General features: G+C 41.3%; 1 protein-coding gene across 2 annotated transcripts in view; it reads right to left on the bottom strand.

Moving 5' to 3' along the window:
* Positions 1-24,748, bottom strand: part of Stk39 (serine/threonine kinase 39) — a 249,030-nt gene that overhangs the window by 51,742 nt on the left and 172,540 nt on the right. For both annotated transcript variants that reach the window (XM_075984980.1, XM_075984979.1), the window contains one exon: positions 2,952-3,004. In XM_075984980.1, the coding sequence (XP_075841095.1) occupies positions 2,952-3,004 (53 nt within the window). The remainder of the gene's footprint in view (positions 1-2,951; positions 3,005-24,748) is intronic.

Below are 24,748 nucleotides of genomic sequence, written 5' to 3'. Positions count from 1 at the left end.
GACGTGAGTATTTTCCAAAGTCAGGCAACACCTGAACATATAGTTGCCGTATCACGCAAATGTGGAAACAGAACTGGAGAAACCTCAGCATAAACGGGATATGGTGGACTACGGAAATGAGCCCACAGCGTAGGTGTGTGAGCACATATAAATTCCATGTGTATTATATGTACGCACATACGTGCTTTCGACCCCCTTTTCATAACTGGTGGGGTTTAAAGTGTTTAGACCTGGTGTACGATGCTAATATAATACATGGTGATGGCGATGACAAGGCCACAGCCAAGGGGCGTCCCAAACTCCTCTCATCCTCCTGTGCAGTCTTTGTCTCCCACACTCGATCTCCAGAAAAGAGCAAAGCTCAATGTATGTGCCTCATGCTTTCCAAAATTGGGTTTTTCCCTCATTTCATAATGGAATGCCATAAACGTAAATAGGAGACAAGGCATTACATGGAAAGCTCACTAAACCACCGAAATCCGCACAAGGGAAGCTTGTCTTGGTCTTTCTCCTCCTGATAAAGATTAAAAGTGAAGTTTGTAAAAGTCCCTGATGGAACGAGCCCACACTAGGGAACTGAGGATAGCTCGGCGAATGGCTATGTTCTGACTACGATTCTCCTGGAGCTGCTGGTGCTCAGGAGCCCCAGCCTCCTGGAGATCAACCCAATCTCCAGAACAGGAAACGCTTTTAATGAAGGTGCCGAACAGATGTAAGTGACAAGCTGGCAGCACAGTGCCATTTCTATCTCATGACTGGCCAGCAGCAAGAAGCTTTGGATCCTACATTTCTGCGAGCACCTACATTCTCAGAAAGCAGCTGAAAAGGGACAAACAAAGCCACGCCAGGGGCTCGCACCAAACCAGTGCCAGGGTGATAGCCACTCCCCGGGGACTGAACTGGGTAACAGGTCCTATTTTCAGGCCTCTTGGGCACCAGAGGAATCCTATCAAAAGTGGCAAATGGCTAATGCTGGCTGGACAAGCTGGGAAATCCTCCCTGTCGCTGCGTATGGCAGCAAGCAGTCATTTTCTACATAGGTAAGACACCTGTAATAGTATAGAATGATTATGTCAAACTTACTAGTCATATATTTTTACTTTAAGCTGATGCTGAAGCAGTTTAAATCATCAATGTTAAAATCTTGTTTCCAGAGAATTCAATAACATAATAAATAAAAGGGTGTGTCCTCCAAAGACAACAGATTTTCCATGTGCACATCACGTTTTACGCCATACACACCTGAGCCTGCTTAGAGATAGCATAAATGCAGTGCACATACGGTGTACATACATGCACACGTACATCAGACACTGCCTGAGGAACACACACGGTGCATCCAGGCCTGTGCTTGCTGTCCAGCAAAGGGTACAATTACCAGCCAAGTCACTGCTATGGCTCACACCTGGACACTAAAATTAGCGACTATTCATCACTCCCTGGCAAATGAGGTGCCAAAGGCAGTGCGAGCGGACTGGTGATGATAGGATCATCAGAGTCCCACAAATCCTCATGCTGGAAATTCATTTCTTTGTTAGTTCTTAAAATGAAAATTGATTTTCATTGCTGTGGTCAATTTTAAGCAACCAGAGGAAAAGAAGCGACCTTAAAATCAGAGCCTGCCCTTTCTTCTACTTGTAACACCTGTTATTTAATTACCAGATCATATTCACAGCACTGCCTGGTCAATATTTCCATATTATGACAAAATCGATGGCATTCTGATAGCTGCGACTGGTGTCATACACTCTCAAAGGCCCATTTGAAACTGCTAACGACGGATACACTTGAAGAGAAAACCCAGTTAGCAAGCTCATTAGGGCCCATGGGCATGTATTTTGTAAGAGATACTCCATGCTTTTATCTGATTCAAGGAAGTCACCTGATCTTTGCCTTTACAGAGGGCTCATGATCATAACTAGAGCAAATCTCGGTCCACTAACACTTAAAGTCTAGGAGCATGGTTTGTTTGGCAGTACTTGAACAATTTCCCATGAATGTACATACGCAGGACGCAGCGATTTCTTCAAGTGCCTGTCATTTACTCCAGCTTTGTGAGGCAGCTGCGTCAATGTCTTCTCACGGGTGGTGACAGTGAGGGGGTCAGGGCGGTTGACTGCCAGACCAGCTCTAAGGCCAAGGGAATCCCTGTACTTTGGGCTTTTGAGAGTTTAACAAATGGAGATGAAACTCACGTAGAAGTCTAACGCGTGAGATGTACCCCGAGCAATGAGCTTATAGCTACTACAAATCAGAATGCAGGAGGCTCCTGTACGTTACAGGGGTATGCAAGGTAGACCCTGAGGAAAACCCTGCATGGGCATAAAAATGAGAAACCACAGGACATGGAAAATAGTTACAAAGTGAGGACATATTGGCATCTCATTTTTACTTCTCTAGACTGTTGAGGTTATAAAGCAAATAATGTGACCGTAATGTTTTCCTTGGGTTACTTATCTATTAACCAAGGTTTCTTGATATTCTGCATGCTAGGCTCTACGCCTGTTGCAAAAGATAGTGAACAATAAAAGCGATACATGGTCCTGTTTTCTGACATCCGGATGCTGTGTGAACAATCAGCCGAACCACTCAGCAGTTGCAATAATGTACTTTCGATACTCAAATTACAAAGAGGCCATGAGGGAGGTGGACTTTGTTACACGATGGGTAAAGCCACACCCGCTGTCACTTCCATTAAAGGCTGCGTTTTCAACCAGTGTGTATTTTCATATTCAAACTGATATGTCTCATTAACATGTGTATGTCCGCCACGTCACGTGTGCTGCTGGGATTCATGCCGCGAGCAGTGGCTTAGAATCCTTACAACTAACAAGTTCTTTCTTCCTTTGCAGGAGAAACATTTTTGAATAGCAAATTACAGGCATATGCTTGTAATCAATTTCTCAATTGCTTCTTGTTCCACCAAAGTAATAATTTCAATTAAAACTTGCCTCTTCCTGGAGTAAACTCAAATCGTATGTCATTCAGTTCCTTTCTGGAGTTTCTGAAACACATAACAGAAAGCACATTAAAATCTAATGAGGCAGAGTTTAATCAAACCAAATTACTCCCAATTTTTATTGTAAGAAGCCAGTAGTGTGGAGACAACATTTTACAGTTTTAGGTTACCTCCAAATATTTTCTCAAGTAGAAGATACAGTTATGATAACAATGAAGAAAATAGATATATTTGATGAAATTTATCTTACATGAACATGTTAATAAAAAAATTCTCAAAACAAAATGTTCACTTTATAAAATCCATACTAACTTAGTAAACTTAAATCTAATTTCAGAATACACATTTTTAGAAGCCTTTACTCTAAGTGGCATCTTATACATTTTCACACTTCTCCAGATTGCAGCATTTAGTAACAGAATTTTAAAGTAAAGCATCACAGAAGACAGACTCCATAGTGAGTTCAGGATAGGCATTATACATTAACTCATAGACAACAACAATAATAAGGTGTTGTTAAAAAGTCTTTTCTAAATTCAGACATCTCTAAATGTTGTGAAACTTTCCACCGAATAATAAACTTTATATAAGATACAGAAAACTGTAAACATATATATTCAATAAATATATATTTAATAAAATTTAAATGGCACTTAAAAAATCTAAGAAATGATATTCTCATTTCCATGAAGTTCAAGTAGTGATAAGGACTGGTGAGCTATAAATTATTAAAAGCAACTATATGTACTAAAGTAAAGTCAGTAAGAACACCAGAAGTAACCAGCTTGAAAAGCAAGAACATAATTGTTAGATTCAGGGGTTTCCATGTGGAAAGCAGAAAGAGAGATTTCCAAAGCATGCTCCTGCCATACATGACAAAGCAGATCTATTAAATGCACAGATTCTCAACTCTGCGTGATATCTTCTGGTCTCTGTGGACAAAGCACGATAGTGCTGGTGTATTCTCTGAACCCTTTAGTTTATGGCTATATCCATTTTCTTTCTGGACAATTCCTACCACACTTAGTACAAGGAGGCCAGGAAGCTGGAAAGGACCTGACAGCCACTTAGAAAGCCCTTCTCACTGCCTAGAAAAGCTAACCCACATCTAATACTGTGGAGGCCCAAAAATGTAAGCCTATTTCACCTTGTCTGAAGGTCAGAGAGTTCGAGCTTGCTCAAAGTTGTTGACAACAGCTGTGGCTACACACCCTGACCTAGGGTGAGGTTACTTGGTGTTTTTGACATTAAGATGCCCACACATGTAGATCCTCTCCATCCTGACCAATGGTCAGGAAATTCAAGCATACTTCAGTTCCTTCTTTTGAAATAGGAGGTTTGACCTAGGGAATGGCTGCCTTCAGGATACTTGGTCTAGGGTGGGTTCACTGTCTGAACAACAGAATGCTTTTCTCATGGATTAATGGCTTGATGTCTCAAAGTACTGAAGCCAGTAACTGTTTTAGTTGTCTTTTGTATCATGGTATCATGTTAAGGAGTCTTTTAGCCCCCCTCCTCAGCCACGCACACTGTATTGGGGTATAAAAGTGCATGGAAAACTAAACACAGGGGAACTAAGAACTTAGAAGAAGAATTCAGCATTCAATATTCGCTGAGTTGACTTCCCAATACAATCCTATGTCTTTGTGATTATTTCTTATCTCTGTTCCTCCTACCTAACTCTTCTAATCCCCATGCTCCTACCCGGAAACACATGAACCCACTGCGGCTAGAAAAGTATTCCCTAAAGAATTTAACAACTAGTTATGACATACATGTTACTAAGCAGTATGTATAATATATAACATTATATGTACATATGTGTATATAATATGTACACATGTATAGATGGTATGTATATATACACATACATGAATAAGAGGATATATATACATTTTTGTATTAGCCATTAAAAAGAAATCCAAAGATAATTTAAAATATGTTGTGCCGGGCGGTGGTGGTGCACACCTTTAATCCCAGCACTCGGTAGGCAGAGACAGGCCGATCTCTGTGAGTTCGAGGCCATCCTGGTCTACAAGAGCTAGTTCCAGGACAGGAATCAAAAAAAAAAAAAGGTATGGAGAAACCCTGTCTCGAAAAATCAAAAAAAAAAGTTTGTTGAAAGATATCATAAGAAAATAATTACATTATATAAGAAAATTGAGCACCTTCAGATTTTTGTGTTGTTGGTAGCTATATATTTTCCATTTGATTCCATCAGTCAGTCCCTGAAATATGCAAAAGATTTCTGCTTCCTTCTTTATTTTGCTTCCTAATGCCCACTACTCCCTCCCCATTTTACACAGCTCTATTCCCTTGTTTATAAGTTTAATGAGTGACAGAGTGAGAACAAACAATTCTCTACTGGAAATACTTGATATACACAGAAATATTCAAGTCAAATCATTTTTATGAGAAAGTTACATCCTTCAAGATTTTTCATGTTACTAAATACCCCAAAAACTCATTAACAGTCTTGGCTGTGAACGCTATACATAAGGGAAAGGTAAATTAAAACTGAAGTAATCTAGTAAGAAAAACATCACTAAGAAAGGGAGTTCTAATATTATATTTAATAATGAAATGACTCAAGGAGAAAAAATAAAGGCACTTGGTTCAATATTAATTGGTGTCATTGCTCCTTTCTCATCTAATCGGTCTTGTTCAAATTAGTTCTTTTCTATTCAGGCCACAGTAAAAGACCTGTAAGTATGAGCTGCACCCAGACGATCACCACGAACATCCTAATGTTTTAAATATTAATATCACAAAAGCAATAACCAACCCTCATAATCCCCACCAACATCGACTACAGAGTTTGCCTCTGCAAGTCACTCTTTACGACTCTGAACCTAAGTCTCACCTTTGAAAAGGTCACGGTGATTGATTGTAAGTAGTAGACTTGTCCCATCAAGATGATATATACTTGGAAAAATGCCTAATTGGATCTAACTACTGAAGGTCGTCCTTTTATAAAGAATTAATCTTTTCAGACTCACACTTACACCTTTAATTGAAAGTACATTCACTTTAATTGATATGGCACAGGATACTCTTGATTTCGGGGAAGTCGAAGACAGCGATGGTTTAAGGCCAAAAACAGTCTGTACAGCTTTACAGTGGAAATAGTTTTAGGCCCAGGCTGTTCCTGCTGTTGCCTCTCATTAAAAACCCTTTAATCCTAAAATGAAAACTATTAAATTTGGTAAAGCAAAACTCCTTACTGCTTACTGTAGGCATACTCTGTCTCATAAATGCAAATGCCAAAGCATTCTGTGAGAAAATTCTTCTTCCAAATGAGAAATGTAATCATATGGTATAACTACATAGCCTGTGCCTGCTCCCCTTTACCCAAAGATCTAGTCGGCTCCCAGAGTCAAGGAGCATTTTAGACTTTTTGTATATCTTTTTACTGAGATATTTTAGACACACACACACACACACACACACACACACACGTATGCTGACACACACATATTTGATCCAGTAGCAGCATATTATATCCACTATTCTGTGCTTTGGTTTTAAGTTAATAATGTATCTTAAATTTTCTGAACATTAGTTCACATCATTTTCTGTTGTGGGACAATGGTCTTGTATTGTTTTAATAAAACGCTGATTGGCCAGTAGCCAGGCAGGAAGAATAGGTGGAACGACCAGGCAGGAAGCAAAGGCAGGGCGAAAGGAACAGGAGAATTCTGAAAAGAGGAAAGGTATAGTCTACAGTTGTCACCCAGATGCAGAGGAAGCAAAATGAGAACACCTCACTGATAAAGGTACCAAGTCACATGGCTAACACAGACAAGAATTGTGAGCTAATTTAAGATGTAAGAAAGAGTTAATAAGAAGCCTGAGCTAATAGGCCAACCAGTTTATGATTAATATAGACCTCTGTGTATTTCTTTGAAACTGAACATCTGTGGGAATGGGCAGGAGAGAAAACTTCTGTCAACAATTTTCTATATAACTACATAGGTCCCATTCTATTCTCTATCTTTTTTGAAGCCATTCAATCCTGTGAAGAGATTGATTCCAATCTTTCACCACTACAAACAAAGAGTCAATGAATAAACTTATTCTTATCTCACTCTGCAAACACATAGGCAAAAAGGTAAGTTTCTAATAGTCAAGTACTTGGTCAGAGGACACACATGGGTAATTTGACGGGTCCTGAAAAGCCCTCTTCATTTCAGTTGTACCAATTTCCACTCTCACTGGAAGTCTGTAAGCATTGCTGCAGGAAGTGTCCAAGAATAATGCAGGGATGTATTGCAGAAGCAGGTGACATGGGGACTGAGCCAGGAGACTAAAGCTGCTTCCTAAGAGAGAGCGGCCACCAGTACTCAGCACGTTCTGGTGATGGACTGTTGACAGAGGTTTCTGTCCCACCTGGTCCCACAGTCATTCTGTCCCAAAAAAACACATATAAGTCTACATTACTTATAAACTGGTTATTCTGTTAGCTCAAGCTTCTTATTAACTCTTATAACTTATATTAGCCCATAATTCTTGTGTGTGTTAGCCATGTGGCTTGGTACCTTTTATCAGCGAGGCATTCTCATCCTGATTCCTCTGTGTCTGGGTGATGACTGCAGACTGAGCCTTTCCTCTTCCCAGAATTCTCCTGTTCTGGTTGCCCCACCTATACTTCCTGCCTGGCTACTGGCCAATCAGTGTTTTATTAAATCAATACAAGTGACAAATCTTTACAGGGTACAAGGTCATTGTCCCACAGCATTGGACGAGCAGGAATTTGGGATAACTGAGCTGTTCAAGCTTTTTGGAGACACAGAAAATCTGACATTCTATTTAACATCCCATAGTTTCAATTGTTGATGCATGACTTTAAAGTGCTGATGCTGGGCAATGGGGTCAAACGAAGACCATGAAATCTCACTAGAGATGTTGGTTACAAAATACAGGTTATGTTGATATTAACACACAAATGGTGGTCAGTAGAAGCACTCAAAGTTTTCAGGAATAGTAAGATTTTGATGTTATTTTTAAGATTCTACCAAAAAAGAGTCATAAACAATGCACTGACTCACAGGCTGTAAGCATTGGGAAAAAAGTTAATCATGGGAAAGAAAAATAAGTTCAAAGAAATTTAACCAAAAAGAAAATGCAACTGGAATGTAAGACAAGAGGAGGCAGTTCTCAGACACAATCTCATTCTGAGATTCCCGGAGGCAGGATGGCCATTTCAGACTGAGGCAGAGTAGGAGACAGTGGCTGGCTGCTTTGCTTTTCTGACCTTCAGATTGAACCCCAATTTCTGTCTCTGGGTTTTTATTAATTGTGCTAATTTGGTCATAATATTTTATCACAGCAACGGAAAAATAGCTCATGAGCTTCCTGTTCCTCGCCCCTGCTTGTATTTTTGCCCTTGATTCTGCTTCTTCTTCTCCTGCTCACATGCACAGCTGCAGCCTCCCCTCAGATCCTGAAATCCTGGGCAACACAGCACATTGGTACCATCAACACCTGCCCCTTCAAAGACACTTTTGTTGTCCTGCTTAGTCTCCCATAACTGATAGTTCCCATTCTGCTCTGGGACATCTGAAAGGGAGATGGTCAAGGGAGGATAACACCCCTCTCCCTCCTGAATGTCTCTGCTTTACTCCTATGCTAGGTTTTGCACAAGGTCAATTATGTGATTAGCTCTTTCAGGTGAGTGCCTGGTTTCCTTAGCAGTGCCTGGGGGTATACAAATATCTGCAAATGAATGAAGATCACCAGTCCAGGTTTTATAAAGAAGCTCCTATCTATGCTTCCGAGACAACACCTTCTGTCCTTACCCTGGTCCCTAGACACCCTCTCTATCTGTCCCAAACACTTCTATCTTCCTGCCCCCTTAATGGTTCTGATTCCATTCCCTCTTCTTATTTTATCCCTAGATGATTAATTTCAGATCTACAACTCAATCACAGTCACCTCCCATGAACTATAAATTCATTATCCAGTTGCTTACATGGTATCTTTCCACAGAAGAGCCAGAGACATTAACATCTCAGTTCAGCTACCAAAAGACATTTGATTATAGATGCTGCAGAGTAATTCAACATATATATTTTAAAAATGCATTGACTTCAAAATTTAAGTGAAAAGATATGTTACTTTGGAAGAAGAGGTTTTGCTTTTGTTTTCACAGGAAAATGAGAGGCTGTGGATTCATTCTGTGCTAAGCAAAACCAGGTTTGATCAAGGAAGACCCCCTGAGAAATCTCTAATAGGAGCAGATGGCCCAGATGGTTGAGTTCTACATCCAGAACAATTTCAAGACTGCTGGCTGAGATGATCAAACCTCACAGAATACTCCTCACTGGACTTGATCATAATTCTAAATTTTCTTTAATTCCCCATGAAATTATCAGCACCCCCAATCAGCAGGAAGTAGCCTGGAAAACTGTGCCCACTTCCCAAAAAATGGATAATGAATGTTTTTCTTTGTTTAGAGTGTTGGTTATAAGTTGTATGGATAATGATCAGGAAGAAAGCTAAACAAAGGAGATTAGATTCAGAGTTCTTTTTTAAAAAATTGGGGGGTGGGGAAGTGCTGTGGGACAACCGTCTTGTAACCTGTCATTTGTATTGTTTTAATAAAATGCTGATTGGTCAGTAGCCAGGCAGGAAGTAGGGACAGGGCAATGAGAACAAGAGATTTCTGGGAAGAGGAAAGATTCAGTTGCAGTTGTGACTCAGACACAGAGGGAGCAAGATGAGACGGCCTTGCTGATCAAAGGTACCAAGCCATGTGGCTAACACAGACAAGAATTATGGGCTCATTTAAGATATATGAAAGAGTTAATAAGAAGCCTGCGCTAAGAGGCCAACCAGTTTATAATTAATGTAAGCCTCTGTGTGTTTCTTTGAGACCGAATGGCTATGGAACCTGGCAGGACAGAAACAATCTAGGACACTGATCAGTTCCTACCATGAGAGCTGAAGGTGTAGAGACAAAGTGAAGGTTGTTTAGGGTACACTCTTGACAGACAGATGTAACCCAGGTCAGAAACAGTTACACCGAATGAGAAAAGAAAAATGATTAAAGTTCAAGGTTAAGCTGAAGGAACCTACAACAGGGGCCTGGTGCAAGAACCTGGAGGAGAACCACCCTACACTGCCACCTGAGCACTCTGAAGCAATGTCCCTTCTTCTCCAGTGGAGTATTGAGTCAGTTCATAGGAGCCTTCATAACCTGGAGATGCCCATGCAGAGGCTGAGAGTGCAATTAGGAAGGAAGTGAAGATGCTTCAAGATTAAAGAGGCTCTGTGGAAACGCCTTGTGGACTCCTGGCACAGCGTGAGTAATCACGATGGGGCATCTATTTAGATGTGCACAGAGCATAGTCACAGGGTGGAGGAGAGTCATGGCTCCAGTCCTTGGATGGCAGCTAGCATCTGAAACATTGAAGGAAATCAGTGAGATGGAAATGGAGATGCTTCATGGGTAAAGGCAACTGTCACCAAGTCTGATGACCAGAGTCCAATGCTTGGAACCCACGCGGTGAAAAGAGAGAACCAACTCTTGCAAGTTGTCCTCTGCCCTCTGTGTGTGCACAGTAGGTGTGCCACGAACACACAACATAAACACACACACATATGTCGACCAGTGCTAGAAAACAGTTAAAGGGAAGGAGTAGTGGGTAATTCCGAGGAGAGCACATTCCCCACTCCGGACTGCCACAGCAATCCATCCTTAAACACCTGCCAAATTCATCTTCCGCTCAGGGAAAGGTCCAATCACAGAAATCATATAATTTTACAACCAAAAGGGGCCCTAGAGGTCACCCAATCCATTCCCCTCTTTGCTCGGGTGAAGCAACTGAAGCCAAAGAGATTAAGTGGCTTGCCTAAGATTGCACAGCTGGTTAAGTCACTCAATACTCCATAAATCCTTATTCATCACCTACTAGGTGCCAGGCCCATGCTGGGAGCTATTAATGCAGAAGTGGAGCTCAAACATGGGAACTGAGGCTTCTAGACCACTACTCTTGGATTTACATGTTTGGTTCTCAAAGTACAGGCAAAGTAAGCAGAGAGTTGCAATCTCTATCAGAGACCATTCCCCCCACTGCATCCCTCACCCAGTTAATAATCATTATAGGCAGTGAGACACTGTAACAGAAATAAGGTTGAGAACCCTTGCTATATCTTCAGCATTGTTCTCAAAGATCTGCTTGAGTTCAAATCCTCCTGGACAGACCCCATGTACCAGGTAGCATATGCTCCGGGAATGTGAGAGATAACCAAGTCTACTGGCCCCGCCCACCTTGCCTTTGAGTAACCCAGTCTCCTACCAGCCCCACCCACACCTCACCCTTAACATTAACTTGTCACAAAACAGTCTTAAAAAGAAAAGAAAAACTAGTGATTTTTCTAAAAGGTTAAAATTCATTTCGGAATTATATCTCTATAGCTTTTTATTTTTAAGTCTTTAAGCTCAGGGGCTCACTACCCAGCTCCCAGATCAATTACACAGAGACTTATTCTTTCTTATGAATGTACAGTCTGAATTTGGCTTGTTTCTAGCCAGTTTTCCTTAACTTAAATTGTCCCATGCATCTTTTGCCTCTGGGCTTTTACCTTTCTCTATTCTGTATACCTCTCTTTCCTTCTTACTCTGTGTAGTTAGCTGGGAAGGCTGATCCCTGGAGTCCTCCTCTCCTCCTCCTCTCTGTGGTCTTCTATCTTCTCTTTATTCTCTCTGCATACCAGCCCCACTTATCCTACCCTCCTGCCCAGGAATTGGCTATTTAGCAATCTATTAGACCAATCAGGTGTTTTAGACAGGCAAGATAACAGCTTTACAGAGTTATACAAGTAAAAGTATGCAACACATCTTTGCATCACGAAACAAATATTCCACAGCATAAACGAATGTAACACAATTTAAACTAAACTGTATTTTACAACATATCACCTTTTCCACAGAAATATGACCTTGGCTTAGAAAGTACAGGTTAGTAATATTCGAATATTTTGTGTACATTGATCCATAAAGCAACTCATAAGCCATCACCAAACACATCAGATAACCACATTGGTCTCTTTAATAACACAAAACACAAGCACTGTCTAACTCACACACATCACACACATATGCACATACACACACTACATATACCATACACAAACCCACACACATACATAAGCCACCTACACAACCACACTATACACATACTTCCCTATCACTTTGGACACAGTGTTTTTCAGAACAGTATCTTGATGTATTCATAGACTACATTCTTAAGTACTAGTTGTCTGCAGGCTTTTCTGCAAGTGGCATCCATCTCAGGTCTCAGGTGCTTCCAGTGGCCATTCTACAATGTGGAGGAGAGCTTTAGATTGACGTGCATAGCGACTCCACAGTCCTGGAGCGCTGATGACCACATGAGAGCTGCACAGTAGAAACTCTACAGGCCTTACAGTGCTGAGAGCTAGCAACTGTAGTCCCCTGCACAAAGGAGTTTCCATCAGGAGGTAACCCAAACTAAGGTAAGACAAGTCATCTTTACTGACCCAGAGTCACCAAGACAAGAGTGCGGTCATTTCCTCTCTCCCACCTTCCAAACTCAGCTCTGCTTTCTCTACGATATGATACATTCTGAAATTACGAAAAAGAAATCCAATATATAGAAAGACATGATGAGAAATAAAACAAGCACTCGCTTCCCTACCATCCAGAATTTCCAAGTGGTAAACACTCTGCCCTGTTTTCTTCACAGCAGAACACATAACATTTTAATAATGTTTCATCTACACAGCACAAGATCAGCCGAGTTACATCTCAGCTATGATAAATCAGAAAAGAACAGATTATTGTGGAAACACTTCCTCCTGATGAGAGTATGAAATTCTGGTTTCACGGTGGTAAGTGGTCCTTTCTGCACATGAATGTGTGCACTGGACTTCTCTCTAGCCTGGCTCAGAAACGGAAGAAGCATGGTCTTGTGAAAGGTGACTCCTGTGCTGCCAGGACAAACACTGTGGTCCGGTTAAAGAATAACCTTAGGAAACTCTAGGAAGCAATATTTAGTTCACTTAGTGGGTAGGAAGCCCTGGACATTCCTTTCTGGAAATGAGCTGAGGGCAGTAGAAAAAAACTCTCGACATCAGTTGTCCCTAAACGTAAAGAACATATTGGGTTTAATTCAGACAAAGCAATCATCACTGTTTGGGTTACAGATGTCTGTCTCCAATGCATCAGGAGCTAAGCCATTCCAAGCCAGCATGCTAAGTCCTTCACAATAAACACGTACAGTGCCTTTAAGGTAGAGTTCATGAATGTCCACTTGGAACTGAGACATCATAGGCAGGGTAAGTATGCAGACTATTGAGCTGGTTTGGGAGGGAGGGGAGCTGGTACAACTGCAGGGGATTCTAGGAGGAGCGTAAACTTTTAAATTTAAAAAAAAAAAGTTTACTTATTTAAGGCACAAACCATCACAAATTCTAGCTACCACAAGTACCATTTCCTTTGTCTATTCTTTTGCTAATTCTTATAAATATCAGTGTAACTCGTTTCAATAGTTAACACAATGTATAAAGAACATTTAGCAATTAAATATATAGAAGCTGAAGACAGGGGTCACTGATAGAGAGTTTGCCTACAATGGCACAGGCTCTATGTTGAGCCACAGAACAACAAATAAATAAATGAATTAACTAATCATTAAACAGAAATTAGACTAACAGAAGAAAGTGATCTACCTGAGATACTGATTGCCCCAGCTGAGTATTGAAGTCCATCTTGTCTGGCTTATTGCTAAGGCAGGCAAAGGGAAATCTTCAAGTGTAATTCTAACTTTTCTAACAAAGAAACATGCAAGGTGGATTTCTTTCCCTTGGCATTAATTTCAAAGAGAAAACTTTTATGGAATCTCTTTCATAAGGGACACCTTATGTCTTCAACCATATGGAGCAAAAGATGCGCATTTTTCCTTCCACATGCCATGGGCACAATATTAAATCTTCCTTGAGTGATGGCATTTCTGCTAGAAGCTGAACTAATACAGCCAAGTTACATTGTTTCCTGATGATTTACCTTCACAGAGGAAGCCTGTAGAGTACAGAAAAAGGGGTGGCCCCACCCCACCTCTCTTTCTGAGGCCCCAGAGACCGTTTACCAAGTGCTGCATGGAGCAATTTCAGAATGGCATTCTCTGACAGGAATGTGAGGTGGTCCTGATTGCCTGAGCATTGACAGAGAGCCCATGTGAAACATCTGTGGAAAACAGGCATCTTTCCTGTAACATGAGGGTTTGCTTGTTGGGGTTTCTCTCCTGCCCGGTACCCCCACCTGTGAGAAGATTTGGTTAAGGTGGTCTCTTGTTCCCTGTGGGCTAAAACTATGAAACTGTGAAGGAAAATAAATCTTTTCTCACTTGTTTTTCTGTCCGTTTCTTAGATCAGAATGACACAAAAATAACCAATGCCGGATTATAAAGCAATAATACATAAATAATTATATTTATAATATATAAATATAAAATAATATATAAATTGATGGAGATGGGTCTTGTATCTATTTGTTGCTTTCATTGGTTAATTAATAAAGAAACTGCTTGGCCCTCTGATAGGGTTGAATTTAGATAGGCGGAGTAAACAGAACAAAATGCTGGAAGAAAGAAGCCGAGTCAGGAGTGGCCATGATTCTCTCACTCCAGACAGACGCAGGTTCGCAGGTTAAGATCTTTCCTGGTAAGCCAACTCGTGGTGCTACACAGAATATTAGAAATGGGTTAGATCAATATGTAAGAGCTGGCCAAAAAGAGGCTGAAACTAATGGGCCAAGCAGTGTTTAAAAAAATACAGTTTCCGTGTAATTATTTCGGGTAAAGCTAGCCATGCCAGAAGCCGGGTGCCAGGAACGTAGCCCGCCGCTCCTATCACAACAATAAATATTATATTACAATAAATATTTTTTAAAACATGTCTGAGGAACTGGAGCAGTGTCTCTCATGTGTGTGACTGCAGGATGGGGTACAGAACCTAAGAAGCAGGGGTAATGTATTCTTACATGAGGCTCACTAATGAAACTGTGTCCGAGGGTTTCTTTCATAATGTAGCTGTGAGTGAGGGGGTCCTTCTGTCCAGGCTGTTAATCTCTAGCACTTTTCTTTATTAGCTTAGATTTCCTGGCCTTCTGACTCACGGAAAATCTAATTAAAGAGTCCAGACGGGATGTGTAAGCATTCTCATGGTGCGGAGCTACATACGCCGACACTCTGTGGACGGTGCACTATTTGCCTACTTACAGGAAATTCATAGCTGTGCTTTCAAGAAGGTAGCAAAGACCAGTGCCCTGGGACTTGGTGGGGAGAGGGTTTCTACAGCACAGCCAAGAGGAGCCCTTCACAAGCAGTTAAGTGCGGCGGCAGAGCTCCTCTCTATCAGTTTCAGGTGAAATGAAATCATCATCGATTCGCTGTCGACTTTAATTGAATTAAAGAGAAGTATTTGATTAAAGAAGGTGAATGGCTGCATGTCTACTAGAAAGACGGAGGGATAGTAAGATCGTCAGGAATCAGGTAAGAGCTGTCTCAGTAAATATGCATGCTCTAAAGCAGGGTCGGTGGGACCCTTATGCCATGCAGCAATGGCCCAAGTGTGAACCGCAGGACCTGGAACATAGGCAAATTCTCAGTACATAGCTTTGAAACTGATTGGTTGAATGGGTGTCAGCATTACCCCTTTCCTGCTCCATGGCATTATACGAAATTCAAATACGCTTGATAACCTACCTAGATACCTATGTACGTAACCAAATGGAAAAAAACCCAAACTGATACCAACAACAAAACCTTTCTGGCCCAGAGGCACTTACACTGCTGCACAAGTCAGCGTTCTGACAGGAGCAGAACCAAAAGCCAACATCAGGGAAGCTAGGACCAATATAGGCAAAATTCAGGATATACTGGTCAGCACTTGGGTATGCATAGTAACTTAGAAATGTCGTATTTGTGGTTCTGAAACCCTGCCGCTAAGCCATCTGTGCCAAGAGCTACGGGACGGTCAGTCATACACACAGACATGTTAGTAGTGTATACGAAACAGAGGAGTACGCCTCTTTGCAGCAGCGTCTCATCTGCCTTTCTCCTAAACTTCTCTCCACAGTCTTTCGCTTGGTTCTAAGGGAAATCAGTGGAGAGCAAGAAGAACGTTCTTGCTAGGGCTAATAACCCAGCCCTTATGGGATTGGGTCAGTTTTCCAAGTTCAGTGTTTTCATTTCTACATCACCCTAGAAACAGCCAGTGCAGCAATCCCTTTCCTAGCACAAGGATAATGGGAAGGGCTTAGAGAAGGTAGGGACAGGCAAGCACACACATTCACTCTGCAACAGCTAAATAGCGTCAAGTAGGACCAGCATCACATTTAGCCCGAGCCTACATCTCAGGTCCTAATCCTGCCAAATCTTGATTTCCTCATCTATCGTGGCTAGTTTTTATTGCCAACATCACTGGATTCAGAATTCCCTGGAAACACACCTCTAGATAAGTTTGTAGTAGTATTTCCAGAGTGGTTTAACTGAGGAGGAAAGGCTCCCCCTGAATGTGAGTTGGACACCAGCATGTCTGTCTCCAGCACAGCCTCTGAAAGCAGCAGAGACTGGTCACTGGGGATAACTTGAGAACTCTGACCATGATGAAAGGGCAAAATAAACCCATGACAGTCAGGTATGTTTCCTGATAATCTATCTCATGGAGAGACTTGGCTTCACTGGCTCAAATCCAAGACTCTAGTCCCATGATCAAAGTTGGAAGTGGATACTTCTGAAACATGGCTCAGGTACAGGACGCCTGTCTGTCAGAACAGGAGAATCCCCAGGAGCGGCAAGAACAGCACCCAGGCCCATGGTGTGACCAGTCCTGTTGACTCTCTTAATGTGACCCACAAGAGGTGTGCACACGTGGCTGACTCTGTGTGTCCACCCTCCTGAGCCCCTCCGAACTCAGGCTGCTCATCATTGTGGCTCTCATCGTCTCTGCTATTACGGGTCCGTCGCTCCGAATCCCTCTCGGCTATCAGGGACAGCATGGAGAGTAGGAAGATGACATTTACATGTTTCTGCTCTCAACATTAGGAATCTCTTTGACTCAAAATGAGCAGCGGGCACCATGCGAATTGTGTAACGTTTTAGAGCACTGACAGGATCTCATGCTGAGCCCAAGTGGGAAGAAAAAAATACAATTCTCATTTTTATACGCACTTCAGCATACTGACCTCCTTTATCCTGTTGATGTGCCCATTAATAAAACATTCTTAAATGACCTGAAAGGCTTTTTATGAACTAGAGTGAAGGCCTGGCTGCCAAGCAGCTGTGTATTGGAAAGAACTAGAGCTGGTATCAAAGCTGCCTGTGATTAAGTCTGGCCCTGAAACCTCCTATGTCCAGAGTGGTTGCTCATGTTTTTGACTGGCTGTAAATGATGAAAAGATTTTTGCAGTGGATGAGTCTCAGAAGATGGAAATAAGGATGCTGTGATGGTGGTCTTGATTTGCTTGGCACGCAAAAGTTGGCTCATGGTGGCCATACTGAGTCAGTGGCAGAACACTTGCCAAGCATGCAAGAGGTCTTGAGTTCATCCAGAAAACCACCAAAAAATAATATATATATATATATGTGTGTGTGTGTATGTGTGTGTATAAGCATATTTATAGTAAAAATAAAATTTGCAATTTAGTTTCATTAATATCTGAAATAAGGTTTTTTCTTCCCTATAAGTTCCTTTCAATTTCAGAATAATGATACTCAGAAAATAGTATAGCTACTATTTAAACCTAAAGAATGCTAATGGGTGGTTTTTGAAAGCAAAATGTATCTCAGTTGTTACTTGGCTTCTTATTACACAATACCACCAGTAAAAACACGTATCAAACCTAATTCTTCAAACTTCAACAAAATATAATGGAAACAATTTAATAAAGTATACATGGTCAAACAAAACTAGGAAGTTAAGATAAAAGTCATAATGATAAGTAAATTTAAAATGGGGAAACAGAAACTCACGTGTTCAGCTTAAATACATACAGGATATATGGAAATGTTCTAGGCTTAAACGGGAACACACAAAGGAATGAAGAAACGCACAGTGCACTCAATAAGCTCTGGCCAATCACAGAAGTCAGAGCTGGAAAGAAAACATCAGGCAGCTTGGCATTCTGTAATTCAGAGAGTGCTCTAGACCCTAACACAATCTCTACTCCATCAAACATTCACCATTCTGCCCCTGTGTCAATCTGTCTTCTCCTTAAATATAAACATTCCTTAAAGAGAATTGCTAATACTTGAACCAAGCAGCAGTTCTGAACCTTTGCAGTACCTGGCACCAACTGAGGCAAATGAATGCTTAGCGTAAGGAAAAGTCGAGTCTATTAAAATCTTAACTGAGGGAAAGATAGCTGAGGGATTTCAAAACTACTTTGCAGATTTCCTCAATTAAGACAGACAGGGACAGGCGGGCCTAGAACCAACCTTTTCTGTTGGTATAGCTCCAATGAGGGTTACCTGCAGACCGAGATTACAAAGGCAAAGCAGCTGCTGCCTGGGGTGGAAGATGACGTAACTAGAAAGGAAGATTGACACACGTTCCCCAATTCACTCATTTATCCTTTAGTCATAAGGAGGTCACACTCCAGGACTCCGCTGGAGTCAGAAACATGGAGCCTTGCACCTTTGGAAACACAGGGGGCACATTCCTGACTCCTTCCAAGGCTCAGACAAGCCCAGTGCAGTCAACGTGCCTTCACTGTGGCGCTAGCAAAGAGAAAACAGCAGTGAACAAACGCACCTTCCAGAAATGGGAGTAACCTTCCGTGGAGGGAACAAGAATGGTCAGCCATAGAACCAGGCAGGTTTAGGAGCAAAGATGCTGAGAGAGGAGGTGGATGCTGAGAGAGGAGGTGGATATTCTGCAGAGTCACCTGGGTATCTCTTGGTGGCTGACATTCACCTACTTGAGTGACTCTCAGACATCTCTTCTGTCTTCTAAAAGCCGGTAAAGAAACCTGGCAGCAAGACTCTCCACTGGCAGAGGGAGGGAGAGGGGTAGGGGCGTCCTAGGCAGGGGTCTTCACAGACAGGCTAGGAAAAGGGGTGCTAAACTATAACATTTCATGTTGAAAGGATACATTCAGAGTATGCCAGAATAACTTAATTTGTTTCTCTGCTTTATAATAAACATTTCATTTCAAGAGGAAACTTCAGGCTTGCCTTGTTTAGATAAAGTCACATTCGGGGACACGGCATGAATGCTTTTAGAGTAATAATAGAAACATCAATCTGTTCACAAGCATGTGTACAATTTTATGTATAATGTTTAAAGTACATTTAACTTTTAAAAGAAAAGTCTATTTTTAAATATAGATTTATTTTAGGGGACTGGAAACTCATTAACTTCCCAAAGGTCTTTTCCAAGACACTTCAATCTGTCCACCTGAGGACTTTAAGATTTGGCTCAGCAAAAATTCAAACTATACAATTCTATCACTCCTGGCTAGTCCATCAAATTAAATTAGCAAAAATTACACAATGATAGCAGGGATGAAAAATGCTGGTAAGGATATATCCTGTTAGAGCTTCCTTCACAGCCATCCTGGGTATAAGCCGATACCACTTTTGACAGTATCGTTTGGCAACGTGTTTCCAAAAAAATTTAATAATGTTATATCCCATGACCCCATTCCACATCAATGAATTTGTTATGTGAAATAAATTAGAACTCACAGTTTTCTATATATAAGCCAGCTTTTAGAGTACTGCTTATGGTGGTAAAAAAAAATCTGGAACCAAATTAAATCTCCAAAGATGAGAAGATAGTCTAATAAACTGCAGCGAAATAACCACAAGCTATGATAGTATGCAGCTATTAAAATTTTGTTTATAGAAACAATTTCTACTGACATTCAAAATTGGTGATGGCATAATAATCCTAAGTGTAAAAAGCAAAGTACAAAGCTGCGTATGCAGTGTAATTGGAATAAGTTTTTTAAAAGATACCTAGTGTAAAAGGAAAAGGGGAAAATACATAGAAATGTTGATAGCATTTATATCTGAGAAATGGCCCTATGTGTAGCCATTTTCTTCTTTATGGTTTTGTAAATTTCCCCTAGGGAACATGCACTGCTTTTACAGAGGGCCGGTATTCTTGGGAAAAAGATGCATCAAATTGTATCACAAAGACTCATCATCATTTGAGCAACGAAGATTTTTAAAAGACCCAGATAACTGAGCTAAGGTTTCAAAACATAAACGCTTCTCCCCTCACTGAGAAAATGTTTCTATTTTTGAAAATCTGGATTATCAAGGATTTAACTCATCAGACTAAAACCGCCTACGTATGTCCATCTTCTCTGCCAACTGCGAAGGGTTCTTCCCCCTGGCAGCTGGTCCAGCACCACTCTGCTGCTGAGTGCACACTTTAAACGCACCCACGAAATTGAACAGGGCAATGGCAACTCTCTCTTTAGTTCATATGTCTGTGTGCTAAGAGAGCGACACAGATCCTATGCTTACCATTCTGTGGGCTTTATGCATAATGGAAGTTGAGTGGCTAATGTAAGCCTTAACACACATCCCCCATCAAACGGGACTTCCAAAGGAGTGTCTTCCAATTTCCTTTTCATTAAATATATCTAAACATAGCCTTGGTTTTAAAATGATTTGAAAGTTAAGAAGCTGTACCCATCTACCTTTTTTATATGTGCAAGTGTGTGTATATGCTTGTGTGTGTTCCTGAGTATGGGTGTGAGCACACAGTGCACAAGTGTGTGGATATGGAGAACAAGGGTTGACATAGGTATCTTCCTCGATTCCTATCCATTTGCTTTTTAGAAAGTGTCTCTCATTGAACCTACAGCTAGATCAGCGGCTCTCAAACTTCCTAATGTTGCAACCATTTAATACAGTTCCTCATGTTCTGGAGACACCCAATCATAAAATTATTTTCATTGCTACTTCAAAACTGTAATTTTGCTATTGTTGCCAATTGTAATGTAAATATCTGTGCTTCTTGATGTTCTTAGGCAGCCACTGTGAAAGGCCACCTGACCCCCAAAGGCTGAGAATCACTGAGCTAGAATATCTGGCTGAACTGGCAGGCCAGTGATCTCCAGACATCTTCCTATAGCCACTGCCCAGTGCTGGGATGATGGGCGCAGGTTGTCGACCTTGGCTTCTACGGGGCTCTGGGTTCTCCTGGTTGAACAGCAAGCACTTCACCAAATGGGCCATCTCTCCAACCCCTTATCTATCTCCAACACAAAGTGTTTTAGGAACTCCCTGTACCAGGAACTACAGTAGGCTCATAGTATACCTATGAACAACAATACAGCACTTGTCCTTGACTGCGTGGAGATAAAGTCTGATGAAGGGCCTTGGATGTAAAGATGCTAGTCGGCATGTCCAGCATCACCTGACTCCCGAGTGTGCTCTTTAACATGCTCAGACACTGGATCTAGGCACATTGTGATAGACACTTGTTACAATTACAACAGAAGCAAGCAGTCCTTTCTTCCTTGCAAATTGGTGGAGATATACTTAGAATGTAGGACATTAAAAAGTTCCAAAGAATACACTTTGACCAACGGGTAGCAAGCTACTGTTCTGTTCTGTATGAAAAGTGATTTCTCAGCTAAAATCTCATCTATATTGTATGGTTTATAGATAGGACCTACACGGAGAACTATGGAGAAGGATTTCAAGCTTCTCTTTTTGAAAAATCACATGATCTCTACATTCTTTGCAACATATGCAAAGAGGGTCCCCCTTTCTCCAGGTGAAGACAAAGTCAGATTCTTCAATTTCCCTAAGAAAGGTAAAATTGCTCAAGTGGTCTGTAAACATGAGAGCTCACGGCACAGCTGTCATGGCACTACTGGTGAGTGCCAGCTCTCTTCCCAAGGACTAACTGCGACCCTTTCCCTGCCAGAGGCATTTCGTTCATTTTCAGTTCAAGGCTCTCTTCTCAGAGCTGAACGCAGGAAATAAAATAGACAAGAACCTGTTTTAGGCCCCTGAAGAACTAACCTGATGCTATAAATCGATGAAGACAAGCCTGTGGCTTCTAAAGTAGTTCAATCTAAGAAAATGCTATTTAAGAACATTTTTTCGCTCCTTGAAAGAAATACCACAGGCCAAGGTCTGTACTACTCTCCAGAATTCTTCACTGAAAGGAACACGAATTACATTCGTCCTGGATTTGGTTTCAAGAAAAAGCTTGTCTCTGTACAGTGTTTTAAATCCTGCAAGTATCTTTTCCCAGGAAAGGAAAACCACAGAGATAATTCTAATTTCCAGGCTGCTAATGAGACAACACGGTTTCCTTTCACAGTAATTGTAATTGCACAACTTTTTCCTGAACCAACTTTCTTTCCCTTCTCAAGAGGTGTTCACGTTTGCGTGCTAGCTTCATCTCGTGTATCTCCTACTCTATGTTTTCTGTATGAGCTACTTCCCATCTTCCTTTGAAGCAAGCAAGGTAGAAATAAACCATTCAGTTCTCACACATACATCAATGCTGGCCCAACCTGAGTTCCTCGGGACATTTCTAGGATACGTCCTTTCAATCTCCTTTGTCGCGACCATTATTCACAAACCACTTTCCAAGAATACAGCAACTTCCCCCTCACACTTAAAAGCACATCTTGTCCAGTTCAAAACAACACAATTTGAAAAGCATTTTTTGCGCACTGTTTATACCTTCATTGGTAATAACTAGTATATTCTCAGATATGTGTGGCATGAAAGCACTCCGCCAGGTTCCTTTCCTGAAGTTGTATCTTAAGCCTACCAGCATCCTTTAGAGAAGGCTTCAAAACTGGCCCAGGTGGGATGCTTTCAACCTCTGAAAAGACAAAGATGAGAAGCAAAGACAACAGCCAAGGTGAGTGCCGTGCAGCTCCCCAGAAGAACTCCAGATGGAAAGTCAAGGGGTCGGTCCACAAAGACAAATCAACATTAGAAGTCGGTACAGAATCCAGGCTAAGACCTAGCAGTCTGGAAGCAGAGACAAGAAAACAAGCACTAAGTGGAAATCAACAGAATTACTCCTGGGCAATCCCTGCACCCAAGACTGCGGATGGAAGCTCGCGAGGCTCTGTGTTTAAGTGCATGGTTTTTACTGGAAGTGGGGGTTTATGTCTCTGGTCTTCTGGTCTCATGGTCTGAACCAGTGTCTACCTCCTCTCCTAATATATTATCCACAGATATCTGATTGCTTCAATGAGTCTTTAAAAGAAATTAAAAACAAAAGCAGAATCTCTTATGAACATTCATGGAGTTTCCATTCTGTTCCGTGGTCAAGGTCTGAATCTACCAGATGACCAAGTGTCCATCAGATGGCACAGGACAGGTTCAGGTTGACAGGGCTGTAGGGGCCGAGCATCTATGCATGGGAGATTTGCTCTTCAGAAATCACCTTCCTATAAACCTACACTCAGAGGAGCAGTCTTCTGCTGTATACTCACAATGAACAGGAAAGCTGGAGCCCAGTTTCTATTTCTAGCCAGGTCGGCAGAGCTCAAGGGAGAGCTTAGGGTAGGGTCTGGGTAATCCTATATTTTAAAAAAAAGCTGCGCCCAAAGTACATGCCAAATGAACTATAAATGCTAGAAGGTGACTAGAGATTGATTTTAATTTTCCAAGTCCAGTCATCTGTCCATACTATGTTTTGGCCTCTGTCCTCACTGTCTAAGTTCATCCGCATTCACCTTAGAATTGCTAGAAATCCAGCTAAGACAAAATAAAGTCCAAAGCCTGCTGCTACTCAGAGACCAGCTGTATGCATTTAACTTGTTTTTTTTTTCTTTTTAAAAAAAATACTTCCAGCTCAGCATTTGACATATGCTTAAGTAGTAAAACGAAATGTTTGTGGAACAAATGGAATTAATTAATCTGAGTTCTATTTATTAGTCACTGATAGCAAAAAAAAAAAAAGCCAAAGCCACCCACCAATAACTAATGGAAGCAAGTCTAATCCAGAAACTGACGACTTCTAATTTTTTAATTGAAAGTAAACAAAGCAATCCACAGTAACAGAAGCAATTAGCTGTGTGGATATGGGGGGAAAAACACAAATCCCCACCCCGAAATGTAGCTAAACATATTTCCCTGTTTGATTAAATCCTTTTGAAGCTCTTTAAATCCTAAAACAGAATTGCAATGCCAGCGTGCATCCTCTCTGAAGCTCCTCCTTGCAGAACTGACCTGGCAGGGATGGGAACAATACTTTAGAATTAAGTCCAAAGCACAGCACAGGCACTTCCCACCGCTGGCAGAGACCCAGGCCTCCACTCAATCCCTTTTCCAGGCCCTGCCCTGGCTTCTGACCTCATCTGCCGTGTGAACAGTACATTCTCTCCCTGAAGATTTTTATCTCCCTACAGTTTCTGACCCTGGACACTCAGAAGCATTACTATAAGGCAAGAGGATTTTAATTCCTATTTTTTATTTGTCCTCACAAGACTGTAATATGCAATAAAGAAATCCCCAGAGTGGGGCTTTTCTTATATAGAATTCTTCCTGTACTCACAATTATTTTTCTCAAAATATTATTATTTTGATATGAGCACTACTATGAGGCTTAATCTAGCAGAAAGCAACCATTCAAGTCAGAGACAGGACAGTACTTTATAAACGTGATCATCATCCTTTCTCAGGGAAGGCTGTTTGAAAGTCCTTGGTCATCAGTGCAGTATGTTAAAATGTTTTTATATGGCTCCTGCCTTCTGGGTCATGTAGGGATGTATAAATAAAAACCACTGACTTCCGAGGGACGGGATAAAGT

Source organism: Microtus pennsylvanicus, chromosome 9, assembly GCF_037038515.1.
Source record: "Microtus pennsylvanicus isolate mMicPen1 chromosome 9, mMicPen1.hap1, whole genome shotgun sequence".
NCBI lineage: Eukaryota > Metazoa > Chordata > Mammalia > Rodentia > Cricetidae > Microtus > Microtus pennsylvanicus.
This window is presented reverse-complemented; position numbering and strand designations above follow the sequence as displayed.